At 38.1% G+C, this 17,944-nt stretch overlaps 1 protein-coding gene across 1 annotated transcript; it reads left to right on the forward strand.

Moving 5' to 3' along the window:
• The first annotated feature begins 2,841 nt into the window (after nt 1–2,841).
• Nucleotides 2,842–17,430, forward strand: LOC137290386 (palmitoyltransferase ZDHHC3-like). Its single transcript, XM_067821290.1, has 8 exons — nt 2,842–2,983; nt 5,052–5,211; nt 9,201–9,310; nt 9,842–9,903; nt 10,319–10,406; nt 10,921–10,993; nt 12,182–12,290; nt 14,060–17,430. Exons 1-8 carry the CDS (start codon nt 2,865–2,867, stop codon nt 14,134–14,136), a joined length of 798 nt encoding a protein of 265 aa, XP_067677391.1. The 5' UTR covers nt 2,842–2,864; the 3' UTR covers nt 14,137–17,430.
• The last annotated feature ends 514 nt before the right edge of the window (nt 17,431–17,944 follow it).

Here is a 17,944-nt window from a genome sequence, read left to right on the forward strand (position 1 = left end):
TGGAATAGATTCTTAACACTAAAAAGGTGCGAGGTGCGGTGCGGGTTGAAGAGACAGCAGAACGTTCACATCCCGAGAGCTTGCCCTACCCTTTCCAGGCCAAGACCAACTGTTATGAAGAGAGGAATCGAGTAAACCGATGTGAGTATAGAAACTTGTGTTGAGTTATTCATTGTATGCCTCGGTGCCAGTATACGAATGCTATGTGTTAGTTAGGAATTCCGGTCGTCAGACCACTCATTCCTAGATGTAGCAACCCGGACGGACCAAGCGAGTATGCCACCAGAGCTGGCAGCACCCCCAATAAGGCAGAACGGTCATCGTAACAGGTAACTGGTAAGAGGGTTTACTAACACCCAAATCCCAGTTACGACAAAACTCTGGTTAACAAATATACCATAATTGCAGGCTTCATACATTTCGTGCACAAGTTCATTGATAAAGAGTATAAATAACACAGGACTTAGAATACAACCTTGTTTAACTCCAGCTGATGTACTGAACGATTGTGTCTTATGATTACCTACTTTGACCGCTGCTTTAACGGAAGAATACGTTTCTTAGGCATTATAGATTTTACCATGACATCCATTTTTTACAAGGAGATATAACAATTTTCTTCTGTCAACGAGGTCAAAGGCCTTTTTAAAATCTATAAATGCACAATAAAATCTACCTTTGTGCTTACTCAGATATTTAGTACATAAGGCCTGTAAAGTAAATTTTTGGTTTGCAGTGGAATACTCTGGGCGAAACCCCGCTTGAGATTCAGCAATTAGTCCATTAATATCTAACCAAATTCTTAAACGTTTTTCTGTGATTGATGTAAAAACCTTCCCACAGCAGTTCAAGAGAGATATGCCTCTGTAGATGTTTGGGTTATTTCTTGGCCCTGATTTAAATAGCGGGATTATCATACCAGTATTCCAGCTATCTGGAAATACGCCACTATCCAAGACTTTATTGAACAATAAGAGTAGAAAAGGTAAGAAATACGAAGTACTCAGCTTTAGAAAATCAGGTGGTATACCATCATCACCAGGGACTTTACCTGGTTTCAAGTCCCGAACATTGTTAAGTAACTCTTTTTCTGTGATTACACTATTCAGTATGTCATTAGTAAGATCTATTGGGAAATTATCACAGGATTCACAAAGTTCACAAGTGTGGTTATCAACAAAACTATACACTGCATCATCGAACCAGTTATTTTTTTTTTGTTTGGATTCAGTAGATCGGAGAAGTAGCAGAACCATGCGTCTGGTGTGATGTTACTCGTTCCTTTGTTTGATAACAATCGACGTTTCACTGTTTTCCAGAAGTGTCTACAATCACTTTGAGAGGCGGCATTTGAGATCTCATCTGCAAGCATTTTATCGTATTGGTCTTTCCTCAGCTTGCACTAACGTTTAAAGTTTGCTTTAGCTTGCAAATAATTTGTTACGTTATTTTTGCAATGATACTTTCTAAGTTTAGTGATATATATATATATTTCTCTGATTTCAGAAAGTTGCATTCATTGTCAAACCATGGTGGTTGGTTACTACTTTTTTTCTTAAAATTGTTTGCATTATAGCCCACGTTGGAGCAGAGTAGTTGGAAAATATTTGTTAATTTGGAAACAGCGACATTAACATCGATGTCTAGGGATGAAACAAATTCCTCCATGCATGTATCTATAATATTATCAGAAAGGTGTTCATAGCTAGTATCATTCATTCTAAATCGAGGTACTCGTACCCTCGGTATGTCATTATGGACGTTTTTACATTGCTGTGTAGGGAACATATTAGTAAAGGTACATACAAGTGGTAGGTGATCTGATTCTGTCCTTGTGAGGACTGACATATCCTCCATATTAGGAAATAAGCAAGTACTGGTGACAAAATAGTCTACTATACTGGTTCCAGTGTTAGAAATAAATGTCCAGTTAGCAGGGGTATCACTGTCACTGGTGGTACGTCCATTGACGATATGCATGTTCATTGTTTTACAAAGAGTGAGCATCTCAAGACCATGCTTATTCACAACTGTGTCACGGGAAAGTCTCGGTTTTACGTAGGGGTCTTCACTATACAAGTCATTATCTACAGGTGTGTAATTAGCATTATCGTCAAAAATGAAATCATCGTCAGTTGCTGTTCTCGCATTAAAGTCTCCACCTATAATGAAAGCTGAATTCACACCAAATTCTGTTTTCAGTTGGTGAAGCTTGTTCTCCAGCAAGTTGATCCCACTGTCGTCTAGACCATGGCTTTTCTTAGTTTTGGTTAAGAATGAAACTATTTTTTTCTTAAACATAAGTGAGTGAGTTTTGTTTTACGTCGCTTTTAGCAATGTTCCAGCAATATGGCTGTGGACAAATGAAATTGGCACCACACATTGTTATTGTAACCATGTGAGGAATCGAACCCGGGTCTTCGGCGTGAGGAGCTAAAGCTTTAACTGCTACGCTACCCCATCGCCCGAAGGGGTGGGCGTCGTCAGTTGGATATGTTTTATTGTCGTTGAAAAAACACACAGCTTTTCGTTTCTGATTATTCCGTAATCTAACAGATTATAAAGCCTGTGTCGGGCGCGCAGCAAACCGCATGAACCCCATGTTCCGTTTGTCCATACTGGGACAAAAATGTCCGGATGAACACACATGGACACATACGCAGACAAACACTCTTGATTGCCGTGCCAACCTTTTATATGCTTTGGAGCGAACGTCAGCGTGTAGATCTTTATCTACTTTGATGCTGCTGTAAAATGCCTCCCTTCTAGCCAAGGGAGGTGACTCTGATTCCTGCACGACATTATTCATGATTTATTGACCAATGAGAACCCAGCATTCGCGACTAGTGCGAGTTCAATCCAACATGGTTGTGTTTCGGTCAGACCCGTGTGGTATCACCTGCATAATAATTACTTACATCGCTGTTCTTTACGCTGATTATGTCGTCGTTCGACATTTGGTCATTCCTTCGATGTCTGAGACGTGAGTTCTCCAAATGATGATATTTATGGCGCTTAACGAACCTTTAAATACGTGTTGATTCGCGGTCGCTTTTTGATCTGTTCCGTCGACACTCGTCAGTGAAGTCATCTGTCATTCGTCGAGTTACTGTTTTGAATGCTTGTATCGTATAGAATATTCACTTTCCGTGACTATAATTAATTTTGTGGGAAGTGGTTGTTTTCAAAATTATTCGTCTTTACCCTGCAAAGGAATTTGATATATATGACCCTATTTTTCATTGATTCTGTTTACATTCTCAAATGTCACTGATCAGAGTTCACTGAGATCACTGTTTTTTTTCTAAAACTATTAGCACCTTATATGCACCAGTGATAAGTAATTGCCCTGTATTTTTGCATAAATGGACATGTGAAAAACAAACAGTACACTGTCTGAAAATCTGATACTTTACCATTTGACCTTTATCAGAACCACTTCCTGTGTTATTAGCAACATTTAGTAATGAGGAGACCTGTGCTATTTTCTTGAAGTACAACTTTAAAATTTTACCATTGATTAAGGATAGTTATTATACCAGAGTACTTAATTTAGTACTCCTGTACAGAATAGTTGAATTAATCCCTTCACATGCTCTACCTCATGCGCCATTCTAACTGGTTACAAAGTGTGCTAAGTGATATATATTTGCTTTTTTATTTAGTGTTATTGACAGTGGTATGTACAATGCAGAAGTTTGTTTCCAGTCAGTACAGTCTATTGAGTGAGTGAGTGAGTGAGTTTATTCATAAGCCGTTTTTAGCAATATTCCAGCAATATCATTTTGGGTAACACTAGAAATGGGCTATCAAATGGGCTAGAATGGGTTATCAAATCCAGTCTTTGGTCAGATGACGGAACATTTTAAACACTTGGCTACCTGACCACCACAGATATAGAGGAAAACCGCATCATGAGGGTCATGCAATGATATTCATTGTACACTTGACAGGAAATGTGAAGAGAGTTTAAATAAGCTACTCTTACCACTCAAAGGGACTGCTAAGTTTGTTTTACACACAGAAACTAATTTTAAAGTGGTTGGGATAAATATGAACAATAACTCATATTCGTCAGTTTATTGTCAGTGTTATTGTTAACTCAGATAGCTGCAATTAAAAAATCTTACCATTCTTACCGTACAGTACACTGAGCCATTAAGTGGTAGTCTAGTGGTTAAAGACATAATAAAGTGTTTGCTTGTCATACTGAAGACACTGGACCCGTGAAGGTCCTGGGGTAGAATAGGCCTTCAGCAACCCATGCTTGCCACAAAAGGTGACTCAGCTTGTCGTAAGAGGCGACTAACCGGATCGGGTGGTCAGGCTTGCTTACTTGGTTGACACATGTCATGGGTTCCCAACTGCGCATGTTGTTGATCACTGGATTGTCTGGTCCAGACTTGATTATTTACAGAACCCAGCCATATAGCTGGAATATTGCTGAGTGCTGCGTAAAACTAAACTCACTCACTCACTCACTGAAGACACTGGTTCAATTCCTCACAAGAGAACAATGTATGAAGCCAATTACTGGTATCTCCTGTCTGTGGCATTAAACTTACTCATATTTCATGTAGTATTTTTTTTCAACATGATTTTTGATGTTTTTTTCTGTCTAAAACAGTTTCAAACATTACCATGCGCTTATTCAACATTTTTTAGCAAGTATTGGTGTAGATTGTTGTCCATAGACTGAAAGCGATATGCAAATCTTTGTTATGATGCGCTGAAAGTATTTGATGATCAAGGTGCAACAACAATATTGCTAAAAGCAGTGTAAAATTATACTCTCACTCACTCACTCACTCACTCACTCACTCACTCACTCACTCACTCACTCACTCACTCAGTGTTGTTTACAGTGTTAAATTGTGACAATAACCAAGTAAGCGAACCTGACCACCCGGTCCTGTTAGTCGCCTCTCATGACAAGCATGGGTTACTGACAACACATTCTAACCTTGATGTTCATGGTCCAGGATGTTTTTAGTCCGATGTATCTTTGCATGTGTATCTTCTTTCTTCATTGATGCATGTTTTGTTTGCAGTTTCTGGGGAGCAGTTCACGTTGTTGCGTTCAATACGATTCTGTTCCTGCTGGCGATATCCCACATGCGGGCGGTGATGTCTGACCCTGGGGTCGTGCCCCTCCCCACCACGAGCATTGACTTCTCCGACATGCACTCTGGAAAGCAGACCAAGAACTCGGTACGTACATGATGTTGACATAAATACACTTGTTTACTTGTTAAGTCTTTGTACCCCATTTGTGTAGGTTGATGTTGAGGTGTTCATTACAAAATTCCTTAGTTAAAAAGTCCTAAATTTACCAAGGTGAAACAATCCTGCTGGAAAATAGTCCCTGCTCATTTTCTGACAAACAATGCCTAGAAAAACACTGCTTTTTTATCATTTGTATTTTTTCTTTGTCACAAATACAGCAAATGTAAAAGTCTTATGACGAGATGTTGATGTGAAAATAAAATCAAGATCGTGTTATATACATGACAGGCTATTGACAAATAAACACTTGTTGACAGATCTTTGTCCACAAGTTGAGTGGATCGATGCCAATACTCTTGATACTCTTGCAATCTACTAAAACATAAAGTTCGCTTGGCTTTTAAGCAGATTGATGACTTGACATCAAACTTTAAAACTAATAGCATATGTTGCTCAATGAATTGCTAATCATAATCAAGACATCAGACCAACTCTGATTTATTTTCAGATTTTATGTCCTAAATACATAAAAACTGTGATTAAAATATAGACTCGGCTCAGTATTTGTACAGGGGAGTAGTGTCAGGAGACGAATTGCCAGGTGAATGTGCAGCATGTGCACAAGGTTACTGATTCATTTACCTGTGCTGAGAGATATACATGATGAAATAATTATTTGAAGTTATATTTGTTGTTTACAAAGTCCTTGATTTTTTTCAAGGCCGATTCGCAGAGGGCTGAACCCAAACACATGTATGCAATTTCAAAATACCGTAAATGTACAGCTTAGAACATAAATGTACAGTTAGAACGGGTACTGAGTAAAAGAAATGGCATTTCAGCCCACAGCAACACACCTGAAGGGGCTGTATCAAAACCTCTGGGCAAGGGGGTAGCCTAGCAGTTAAAGTGACTGCTTACTTAGCTGAAGACCAGGGTTCAATTCACCACATGGGTACAATGTGTGAAGTCCATTTCTGGTGTGTCCTGTCTTGATATTGCTGGAATATTGCTAACCATGTAACGGTCGGGTGAAACCTCACTCACTCACTGCTGTTTCAATACCAATGAAAGTTGAAAAGCTTGATGAATTTAAAAAAACTTGTTTGGAATGTTATTACTATTAGAAGGTTATATGGCCAAAGTAAATTCCTTTGTTAGCATGAGTTAACATTCCCTTGTAACATCCAAGCCTTTCTTAGCATGAGTTAACATTCCCTTGTAACATCCAAGCCTTTCTTAGCATGAGTTAAAATTTCCTTGTAACATCCAAGCCTTTCTTAGCATGAGTTAAAATTTCCTTGTAACATCCAAGCCTTTCTTAGCATGAGTTGAAATTCCTTTGTAACATCCAAGCCTTTCTTAGCATGAGTTAAAATTTCCTTGTAACATCCAAGCCTTTCTTAGCATGAGTTAAAATTTCCTTGTAACATCCAAGCCTTTCTTAGCATGAGTTAAAATTCCCTTGTAACATCCAAGCCTTTCTTAGCATGAGTTAAAATTCCCTTGTAACATCCAAGCCTTTCTTAGCATGAGTTAAAATTTCCTTGTAACATCCAAGCCTTTCTTAGCATGAGTTAAAATTTCCTTGTAACATCCAAGCCTTTCTTAGCATGAGTTGAAATTCCTTTGTAACATCCAAGCCTTTCTTAGCATGAGTTAACATTCCTTTGTAACATCCAAGCCTTTCTTAGCATGAGTTAAAATTCCCTTGTAACATCCAAGCCTTTCTTAGCATGAGTTGAAATTTCCTTGTAACATCCAAGCCTTTCTTAGCATGAGTTAAAATTCCCTTGTAACATCCAAGCCTTTCTTAGCATGAGTTAACATTCTCTTGTAACATCCAAGCCTTTCTTAGCATGAGTTAAAATTCCCTTGTAACATCCAAGCCTTTCTTAGCATGAGTTAACATTCTCTTGTAACATCCAAGCATTTCTTAGCATGAGTTAACATTCCTTTGTAACATCCAAGCATTTCTTAGCATGAGTTAAAATTCCTTTGTAACATCCAAGCCCTTCTTAGCATGAGTTGAAATTTCCTTGTAACATCCAAGCCTTTCTTAGCATGAGTTAAAATTTCCTTGTAACATCCAAGCCTTTCTTAGCATGAGTTAAAATTCCCTTGTAACATCCAAGCCTTTCTTAGCATGAGTTAACATTCTCTTGTAACATCCAAGCCTTTCTTAGCATGAGTTAACATTCCCTTGTAACATCCAAGCCTTTCTTAGCATGAGTTAAAATTCCCTTGTAACATTCAAACCTTTCTTAGCATGAGTTAACATTCCCTTGTAACATCCAAACATCAATTATAGTTATTGCTACACACATTTGGGAGAAAAGACATATTCTCTGTGAAAGATTGGACACTATTTGCCTGTGAAATGCCTACTTATGAGCAAATAGGCAAATATGTAACAATGATTTCAGACCTAGTCTTTGAAGGGCATTTAGAAGTGAAGTGCATAAGGATGAAGATGTTTTTATGGATATCAACTTCTTTATATGAGAACACTCCTTCATCAGGTGATTGAGAATGGGGTACAGAGCTATATTTATATGTACAGGTAAAACAATAACAAAGTAACAAGTGGAATGACTTAACGAAAGCTGGAAGCCAGTATAAACAAGCGCTGATTGGAACCCGACAGTTATGATAACAATGATAGAAGCCAATGGTAATACATTACAGATGATGGGATATGTTTACATAACACAGGTAGGGGATTAAGGACGATGTACATGATTGGGGATAAGGATGGAAGCCAATGGTGGATGATGTTTACATAACACATGATTGGGGATTAAGGATGATGTACATGACTACATGAGGGTTGATGGGCATGTTTACATGGGGGTTGATGATGTACAAACACAAGTAGATAAGGATGTACACGGGTAGATTGGCTATACATGAATTACATAGATAGAATGTACACAGATAGATGAGATTAATTTATCAATAAGTCCCAGGCACCTGGTAGGTACACTCCTTGGTCACGGTTGATTACTGGTTTCTGTCTCCGGATCTCGATGGCTTCTTGCAATTTCCTTTGGCGCCAGTTGTTGTTGTTGGTAGATAGTATCCTAGTGTCCTCCCATCGGATTGAATGTCCAGGGTTCTTGAGAATGTGTTCAGAGATGGCCGATTTCTGGTCGAGTCTGCTGACAGAGGTCTGGTGTTCCTTCATTCTGGTGTTGATTGGTCTCAGCGTTTCTCCAAGGTATAGGTCGCCACAGTTGCAAGGGATCTGGTAGATGCATCCTCTCGGGTTAGGGTGTTCACAGCTGGGTCCTTTACCGTTGGCTTTTAGGTAGGTCTTGATGGTCTTGCCACTGGAGAAGGTGACATCGATGCTGGCTTTGGTCTTGATGAGGCGTGATATTTGATGACTGATGGGGCCAAGGTAGGGTATGGTTACTCTAATGGGTGATGGAGAAGGCTTGAGGCGGGGTTCTCGGTCTTTGAGGGTCTTGTTGATGGTGGCTGTGACGAGCTGGGAAGGGTAACCGTTTAGTGTGGTGAATGTCTTTCTGAGGTGGTCCAGTTCATTGTTTAGGGCATCAGGATGTCCTGATTTCAGACCTGTCTTTCTGGATCACACTGTAGGTACACAGTTTATTTCCAGTACATCAACAGAAACATGCATGAAAACTCCCACTTGGCAAGGCGAGCATTTGATTATAATGCATGCAAGGTGTAAAAGAATATAGTATTTGTTGGTCCTTGCCTAGGCACTCGGTAGTGAAACAAGGACTGGTTGGTTTCGGGACAGTATAATGTGTCTGGGTGGGGTATTCCTACTTAGCTGTGGCATGGTATCTCAGTGAGCTAGCATTATGAAATAACTAAAGTCTGGGCTCTTAGAAGCAGCCACGCATGCCCAAATGCACATGGTCAAATGGGCGAAATATTCTACGTATAATGTCACACCCCATTTCACCTCACCTTGAACTGAAGATGTGTCTTTGTTGCAGGGTGACGGATGGACTGTTTGTATGAAGTGTGAGACGTATCGGCCGCCGCGAGCTCACCACTGTCGTGTCTGTCGTAGGTGCATACGAAGAATGGACCATCACTGTCCATGGTAAATATAAACATTGTTCTGACTTTGTTATAAAATCAGCTGTTAGGTTGGTACTACCTCTCTTTCCTTATTTCATTTTCTGTCCCTTGTTACAGGTGAATCAATGAGAAATCATTGTTTTCAAAATTCAGTAAGATGAGATATTATTATTAAGTGTGGAAGCATGTAAGCATCGGGCATTGTGCACATTTTGTATTTGTAGCTAACCAGGAAATGCCAGTAAGCATGCATAAACTGATTGTTGAGTTCTATGGATGTACAACTTCTTGTAGAAGTGAAAGGCAAATAATTTTGGATGACAACTTTTTCGTTGTTGTATGCCTCAAGAACCTCATCAGACAGCAACATGGATGAAACAGTACGATTACTCTATGCATAAAATAAAGAAGTTGTTGTTCATAATTTTTTGCCTTTTACTTGAACACCAGCTTCTAAATACTGCTCAACAACCCCTACAGCTTCTTTATCAATAATATGTGCAACATTTCGGTGTAATTACTAACTCTGTGATTTCATCTCTTTGTCTTGCAGGATCAACAACTGTGTTGGAGAATTGAACCAAAAATTTTTTATTCAGTTTTTATTTTATGTGGGTAAGTGCACTTAACATCTTCTTTGATAATGTTTAATTTACAAACTGATAAATCAGGCTACTGGTTGAAATGGTAAATTATATGAAAAGGCATGAAATTACAATCAATTACATGATTGTTTAATTGACCCCACTCAGCAGTATTCCAGTTGTATGACGCTGGTCTGTAAGTTATCAAGTCTGGACTATTCAGTCCACTGATCAACAGCATGAATTTATGCAATTAGGATACGATGATGTGTCAACCAAGTCAGTGAGCCTGACAACCTGATCCCGTTAGTCTTGTCATACGACAAGCATGGTTCGCTGAGGACCAGTTCCAACACAAATCTTCATAGGTTTATTTTTTGAATTAAATGGATTGAAACAAGCTTGTTTGTAATATTTATAATTTTGGATGTTTTGTTTCTCTTCAGGGATGGCAAGTGTTTATGCTGTTACCATGGTGATAGTGGCCTGGATAGTGGATCCCAGCCCAGTTGAAAATATCCGTCATATCAAATTGTGAGAGTTACCTCCCTTGACCTTTTGATATTCAATTCATTTGTCCCAGAAAGACCAGTGGGCATGTGTAACATACAAGTGCAAAAACAAATACAAAACCAAGCATAAATTTGGGAAGTGCATGTTTTATTCATGAGCCTGAAAAAAAGCAGTTGCGTTCATAATGTATGATGTGGTAATGTGATTATGAATTTAAGTGGAGGGTCACCCATTTGTTCTGGGGAGGTGTGTGTGTCATAAATTTTGTGCACATGTACTTTGGGGCTAGCAATTTTGTACATATGTATGCTAAATAATTATGCTTAAATATTATGCAGGGTCATTGGGTTTGTACATAAATTTTAGTGTGTGTAGGTTGAATGCTTCTAAAAAAAATCATCACCCGCACAGCCATAAACTGTGAATGGTCCCTTTGGGCCTTCCACCAATTCTGGGTTGAACTCAAGCCCTTGTGGGAAACTCCTCCAGATCAGTAATGTACAAATGATAATTGATGATGAATATTTTCTTTCAGATTGCATTCCATAATTCTGGTAATAGAATCCATCCTATTTGGCCTGTTTGTTATAGCAATAGGGTGTGATCAGGTAAGTCCTTAGTTAGGCCCTGGGTGGTTGGGTAGCCTAGTGGTTAAAGTGTTCAGTCGTCACACTGAAGACCTGTTTTGATTCTCCACATGGCTGCAATGTGTGAAACCCATTTCTGGTGTCCCCAGCTGTGATAATGCTGGAATAAACTAAAAGCCGTGTAAACTAAATTCTCTCATTCCTTAATTCTTCAACTGCAGATTAGTCAGTGATTTTCTATTTATGCCACACTTGGAAATATTCTAACAGACAATCCAGTGATTGACAGCATGATGATTGATCTATGCAATGATGACATGCGTCAACCAAGTTGGTGAGCCTGACCACCCTGTCCTGTTAGTTAACTCTTGTGACAAATACAGGTTTTTTGAAGTTCATTAAGATGGTATCACTTCAGTTCTAACCCAGATCTTCACAGATTAAATGCAAATTAAACGTCTGTTCATCTCGGTGCTGAGATGATGTCATGATAGTACATGATAAGAGATGAGATGTAACATGTTATATATGAGATTACACTTTCTTTGTAAAATACAAATTCTTTTGTTGGTTTGAGTGCCATCTGGCATTTGAACCCACATTCAGAGTCAGGCACGTAATTGTCAGCACGCAAAGTCAGCTGCCTAACCTGCATAGCTACTGTGACGTCCATAAAAAAGTCTTTACTGAGGACTTTGTCACGGCAGACTTGTCACGTCTCCCTAAGCCAATAGCTGTGATTGTACAATGCTATTTAGAGTGAGTGAGTTTAGTTTTATGCCGCACTCAGCAATATTCCAGCTAAATGGCAGCAGTCTGTAAATAATCGAGGCTGGACCAGACAATCCAGTGACCAACAACATGAGCATCGATCTGCACAGTTTGGAACTGATGACATGTGTCAACCAAGTCAGCGAGCCTGACCACCCGATCCCGTTAGTCATCTCTTACGACAAACGTAGTCTCCTTTTATGGCAAGCATGGGTTGCTGAAGGTCTTTCCTGCCCTGGGACCTTCACGGGTCCTATTTAGAAGGTGGCCATATGTAACATGTTATATATAGGATTTCACTTTCTCAGTCAAGTACAAATTCTATACTTTTATGCCAACATTCAAGAGACACGATACATTCATCAGTGAAACTGATTCATTTTTTGCAATAATGTACAAGAAACTGGTACAGACAATACATGAAGGTTTTATTTGTAGATATCGTCAATTTTGAATGACGAAACAGCTGTAGAACATGTGAAGCGTGAGGGACCACGTCGCCAGAAGAAATCAACGATGGCTTTGTTCCAGGAAGTGTTTGGTAGAGGTATGTGCTACACTCTGTCGTCCTGAGTAGACTGTAATGTTACAGTGGGGAATAAGCAGGAAAGTCTTAGGTCTTGTCACCTCCATCATAGTTACAGATTCATGGATCCCAGATTCCATTACTTGTTGTACATATATAAATATGTAGCATTTCAAACAGGCTTGAAAAAGCCAAAGATTTGTTCATTTTACCCTTGTTTTAGCCTTCAAAACTGCAAGTGATTTGCCCTAAGATTGGCCCAAAATTTAACAAAATGGTTAAGTTATGATTTTACAGGAGACATGAGGGAAATGACTGAGGGGTGCTAATTAATCTCCCCTGAAATGCAAAATTTTGCAGAGTAGCGATGCAACTAAGACTAGTAAAAGTTATTTCACTGTGATGGTTTGTGCAACGTTTGACAAAGCATGTTTCTATTCAACTACTTATGCGTTCATATGTGTTTCTGTGGTTCCTTCGAAGTGTGAATGGGGTCTTGAGAAGCAGTCGGAAAGGTCTTATGGGTGAAACAGTATACCATGATATTTGTAGAACCACAGTATTTTGCCTTCGGGTTCTGTATACAGTTATGCGATAAAAAAAAGTATTTTTGGATTTCGTAGCATCATTTCTATCTAGTCAAAAATGACATTTTTGTTCATTAAATACAATGAAGAAAATGTTGTTTTGGGGTTTTTTTTTGGTTATGTTAAACAATCTAAGTTCAGTTCTGCATGTCAGTTTTCTGCATTATGATCATATCTCCTATACCGAACTGGACCAATCCAAAGGTGTTGTACCGCGGTATGTACCATACTTTGGTAAGAACATACTGTTTCACTCCTTGACAGACGTTACTTTGACTAAGTTTGAGAGCTTATGATATGTTCGATCAATCAATCAATCAATCTCTGTACCAACTAATGTCACAGATTCAAGGATCTCATTTAAATTCAAGCACTTTTGAGGCTGTTTGGGCTCTGACGCAATCCCAGGGAAGATTAAAGCCCAAGTGGGCCATGATTGTTAAAGAAACTCGCTAAGATTGTTTGAACTTCTTGGGCCCCATAGAGAACCATTTCACCAGTTGTGTAAGGGAGATAACTCCTTGTCTTAACATTCAAAAGGCTGAAATTGATTATTTTCTTGTTCAGCCTTCAATATTCTGAAACAAACATACTCTGAAGAATTTTAAAGAAGCACAACAGGGCTACCGATCGGGAATTTATGTTTTTTGTGGTGTGTTGCATATATGTATGCCCCTGAGTCGAGTTTTTAATAGTTGTTCAAATTTTTGAATGAAATGAATTTAATTATGAAGTAGAAAATCAGTACATTCAAATTGATGGTTATATCTAGAAATGAAAGAAGAATTGCAGTATGTTACAAGGACTGGGCCTGGAAGCAAACTGTTGCAGCAGTGTGCCAAATGTGATGTCTTTGTTAATGGTTATCATCGCATTGTCGTCCTTCATTCTGACTCTGTACTATGGAGGGATATCATATTTTTTTGCATTTATTGATAATGTTGGAGTCAAATAGGGATGATGAAAGATCATGCCATGCTGTCATCCATCCACTCATCCATCCATCTGTTCATCCATCCTACCATCCATCCATCTTTGTATGCCAGCAACTCCAAGTTAATTGTTTATGGAGACATATTTGGGATGTTTTCCACAAATGTACAGCTTGTCTGGAGTTCTGTAGTAGAGGACACACCAACTCTTGTTAGTGAATGTCCAACTTGAAGTAAGTAACACTTGTTTAATCATAACTTCATGTTTCAGGTCACCCATTGGTATGGCTGTGCCCTCTGCACTATGACCCTGTGACCCCAGAAGTGCCCATGCACTACAATGTGTGACAGGTCAGAGGTCAAGGTCATTTGTGTGAATGTGAAGGATGCCAGGAAGGACATGCTTTAAGTATTTATAAAGTTGATGTGTCGGAGTACAAGGAATCTGTCGTCATCCACTACATACAGAGCTGGCAACATGAAGGATTTTTGTACTGGATCTTTGAGCTGTTGTCAGTTTATTTGACCATATTATCATCTGCACTCACAGACCCTGTATAGGTACGGCACAATTGTACTCAACAATAAAAGCTATGTTTGTCATATTCATACCACCTTAGAAAAGCAGTTTTTTTTAGAGTAGTTCTTTACAGAGAACGACGACATTTTAGCTGGTTCTCACTTGAACATGACAAAATCTTCTTCTATGATTATGTATTCTCAGTTTTATTCGGTTCCCATGTAACAAAAATGAAACATTGAGAACTGGTTCTGAATTGAAGCTATGAAATACTTATATAGAATGTTGGTGTTTTGCTCATCCTTGGTATAGTTTAGCAGTCTGGGATTTGCATGAATTTCAAAGGCTGTAATTCTCCTTCTGTGATATTCAAATCAACAGTTATTTCTATTTTACAAAATATCAAGTGTTTGATGTGTGATGATGAAGACTGGGTTTGATTCCTGACTTTGTTGTCCTTTGCTTGACATTGAAGGGTGTTCCTAAGAGATGAGAAAACCACAATTGTAATTTGTGTGATCTTTAGATAATCTTTTAATGGAATGGCTTGTCTTGAACAAAATTTTAAAAGGAAATGAATTTCAAAATAAATTACACAAGATTCTGTTTGACTTTTTTCATTCATTTTTCATAAAGAAAAGGGGGGCTACACCCACTTGCTGACTGATTTCTCATGATTGGCTGAAAGTTAATGGGCAGAGTTTGTGTTGTTTCATTGCGCTGGTATTTTGTATTGTTATTTTTTGTGCTTATGAGTAAATATGCCGTGTTGTTTATAAAAACTGAGTAGTATGCTTTTGCTTTTTGGAATTGTGTTGACATGCACACTTCGTGTTAGTCTGTACATTGTTTTTTATATGTCCATAAATGGAAAAGGTACTGAATGAATTAGTGGTATACCAAATAGTGATGTACTACTTTTAAATATTGAAGTAAGGATATTATTGACTTTGATATTTTTAATATTTCATTGCCAGTATGCAGTCTCAATTCATAATGGTCTTCTTAATTTGCTGTGAATGAATCTAAGGAAACTGGGTTAGAACAGGTCATCAGCAACTTGTGTTGGTCACTGGATCCTGTGGTCAGAACTTCAGACAGAAGGTGGGTCAGCCTAGTGGTTAAAGCATTGGATTGTCATGTCGAAAACATGGATTTGATTACCCACATGGGTACAATGTGTGAAGCCCATTTCAGTTTTTTGACCACAGTGATTTTGCTAGAAAAAAGCTAAAAGTGGCACTAGACCAAACTCACTCACTGTTTGCAGGTTGCTGACATGTGTAAAGAATTTTGTTCTGCATTATGCCACATTTTACAGCAATCTACCAAATGTTGTGTGTGTAGTTTGAAGATTGGCCCATGTCAGCAATATTAATTCATCATTTATCTATGAATTTATTTGTGAATTATTATAATCATGAAACCTTTTTGTGTTGAGTATACTTTCAAATCATGTTGCAAACCTCATTTATTATACAGGGTGTCACTCAAAGGGAAAGGAAAGCGTCATCCAAAATAATATGAAATCATCCAGAGAAGGGTCATTTAAAATAATACACATGATACACATAAGGGAACTTTTTTCTGGATACAAGTGTATCAATCATCTCTGATCACAGATATTTGTTGTGGTAGCCTAGTGGTTAAAACGTTTGCTCATCACACCAAAGATTAGTTTTTCTTCCCCACATGGGTACAATGTGTGAAACTCATCTCTGGTGTCCCCCGTCACGATATTGCTGGAATATTGCTAAAACAACATTAAACCAAACTCATTCTGTTCATAGAGGTCATCAGTAACTAAGATCATCAGTTGGGACCACATAATGTTGGCCGGAGATTTTGATCGTTACATTCTGACTGTCTTTTTATGTCCCAAGCATATCAATGGGGTTTCTATCATTAACAAAATGTTGTATTGTTCAGAGTTGGATGCAGATGAGCATTGTGATGTGAGACTGACGAAAGCAACAGCATGAATCATTAAAAATAATTTATTTTGAGGGATACAGTGTATATGTACCATTGTACAGAGCACTCTGGGCAAATTGGACTATGTCTTTCTCGGATTGCTGCATATACCGGACTGAACTTACGGTCCCGACATAATCATTCTTTATAGGAAATTTCTGTGTAAATCGGACTGCTGTCTGCTTTTTACTTGGTCCCAAGCCAGCCCGAGTTAGACAGAGTGCACTGTATATGCATTTTTGATCAGACACCCAAGTTCAGATTTTCTATGTCTCACTACTACTGCAATAACAAAGGAAATCTCATGTATACCAGATCACTACTTGTGTTGTTGTCGCCGCTGTCTTCGTGAAGTGTAGTGTGTAGTAGACGTCTAAGTACACGTCCAAGTCACAGTGATTATCTTTTGACCCTAGATACAGGTTTGCAACAATCGAAAATGATTCTGGATGTGCTGATTCTTACAGAACTTTAAAAAGAGTTGTCTCCCTTTGATCAGGATTTGACAGATGAAAGGGAGACAATCAGCTTGCTAACGTATGACCTTGAATTGCTGTATTAGTAGTTGAGACCATTATCATGTTGTTGGATATTTTATATTGGAATTGATTCTGTCAATACAGTTAATGGTGTTATATCATGAATGTTGTTAACAAAAATGTTTCCTGTGATACCACAAATTAAATATTTATGTTATTTACTGACTGTTCATATTATTAGACAAGTACAACCTATTAATGATCATCAAATATCCCATTGTTTTAGCTTTTAATGGGAAGGTTGACAGATTTGCAGGAAACAGCAAATATACTTTTTGTTATGGACACCATGAACATTAGAAAGTATTGTAAAATTACTAGAATAGACATTACTGATTACTTTGCCTTGTGAGTGCATTAGATTATAGAGATAGATAAAGTTTAAGAAAGTGAAATGTTTCTCAGAGCACTGGCATGTCACTTGTCTTTGTGCATGCAACTTCTTTTCATTGCCATCTTGAAAAAAAAATTGACTTGGCCACGCCCGGATCATCCATTTTTCCACTATAAGAATGAGTGTCTATAAGAATGAGTGTGACTGAATATACAACTCATTAACATGTGCTAAACTTTCCAAGCTGTATTTCTGAGAGAAAAAAAAAGTAAAAATGTGTTCATCCTTCTCTTTTTTATCAATTTTTAAAAAACTCCTATTGCCCATGTCACTTTTGAAACAATGTGCCCGATAAACATTTAATTTTCTTTGTGCACCCTAATTGATATTTGAGACATAACTTTGTGTATTGCATCTTTAAATTGAAAGTATATTTCATCACACTAATTTATTTAAGATTTTGATGACATAATTTCAATACTGTTAACTGCTTATGATTCTTCCAATCAACAATATTTAGAAATATTAATTTTTTGCCAGTCTTTCTGATAGCTGCATATACCATAAGTTCCTAATAGTCTCATTGTTTGGTTTGCATGCCTATATTGTTAACTAAATTTGCAGGGAGACGATCTTCTGATCACTGATTTGTTATGTTTACAAGTTTACAGTTTACAAGGTCATACAAATTCGAAAACAAGATTGGATCTCATTAATATTCTCAGATAAACAGGCTCAGATATTGTGACCTTGCTTGTTTACTAGCAGAGCACTCAGTCACTGTAATCT

This window comes from Haliotis asinina, chromosome 1 (genome assembly GCF_037392515.1).
Source record: "Haliotis asinina isolate JCU_RB_2024 chromosome 1, JCU_Hal_asi_v2, whole genome shotgun sequence".
In the NCBI taxonomy this organism is placed as follows: domain Eukaryota; kingdom Metazoa; phylum Mollusca; class Gastropoda; order Lepetellida; family Haliotidae; genus Haliotis; species Haliotis asinina.

Coding starts and splice junctions, on each gene's coding strand:
- LOC137290386 (XM_067821290.1), top strand. CDS start 2,865: ATGGTTGTGTTTCGGTCAGACCCGTGTGGTATCACCTGCATAATAATT. Junction 9,311..9,841: donor ATGGACCATCACTGTCCATG/GTAAATATAAAC, acceptor TTTGTCTTGCAG/GATCAACAACTGTGTTGGAG. Junction 9,904..10,318: donor TCAGTTTTTATTTTATGTGG/GTAAGTGCACTT, acceptor GTTTCTCTTCAG/GGATGGCAAGTGTTTATGCT.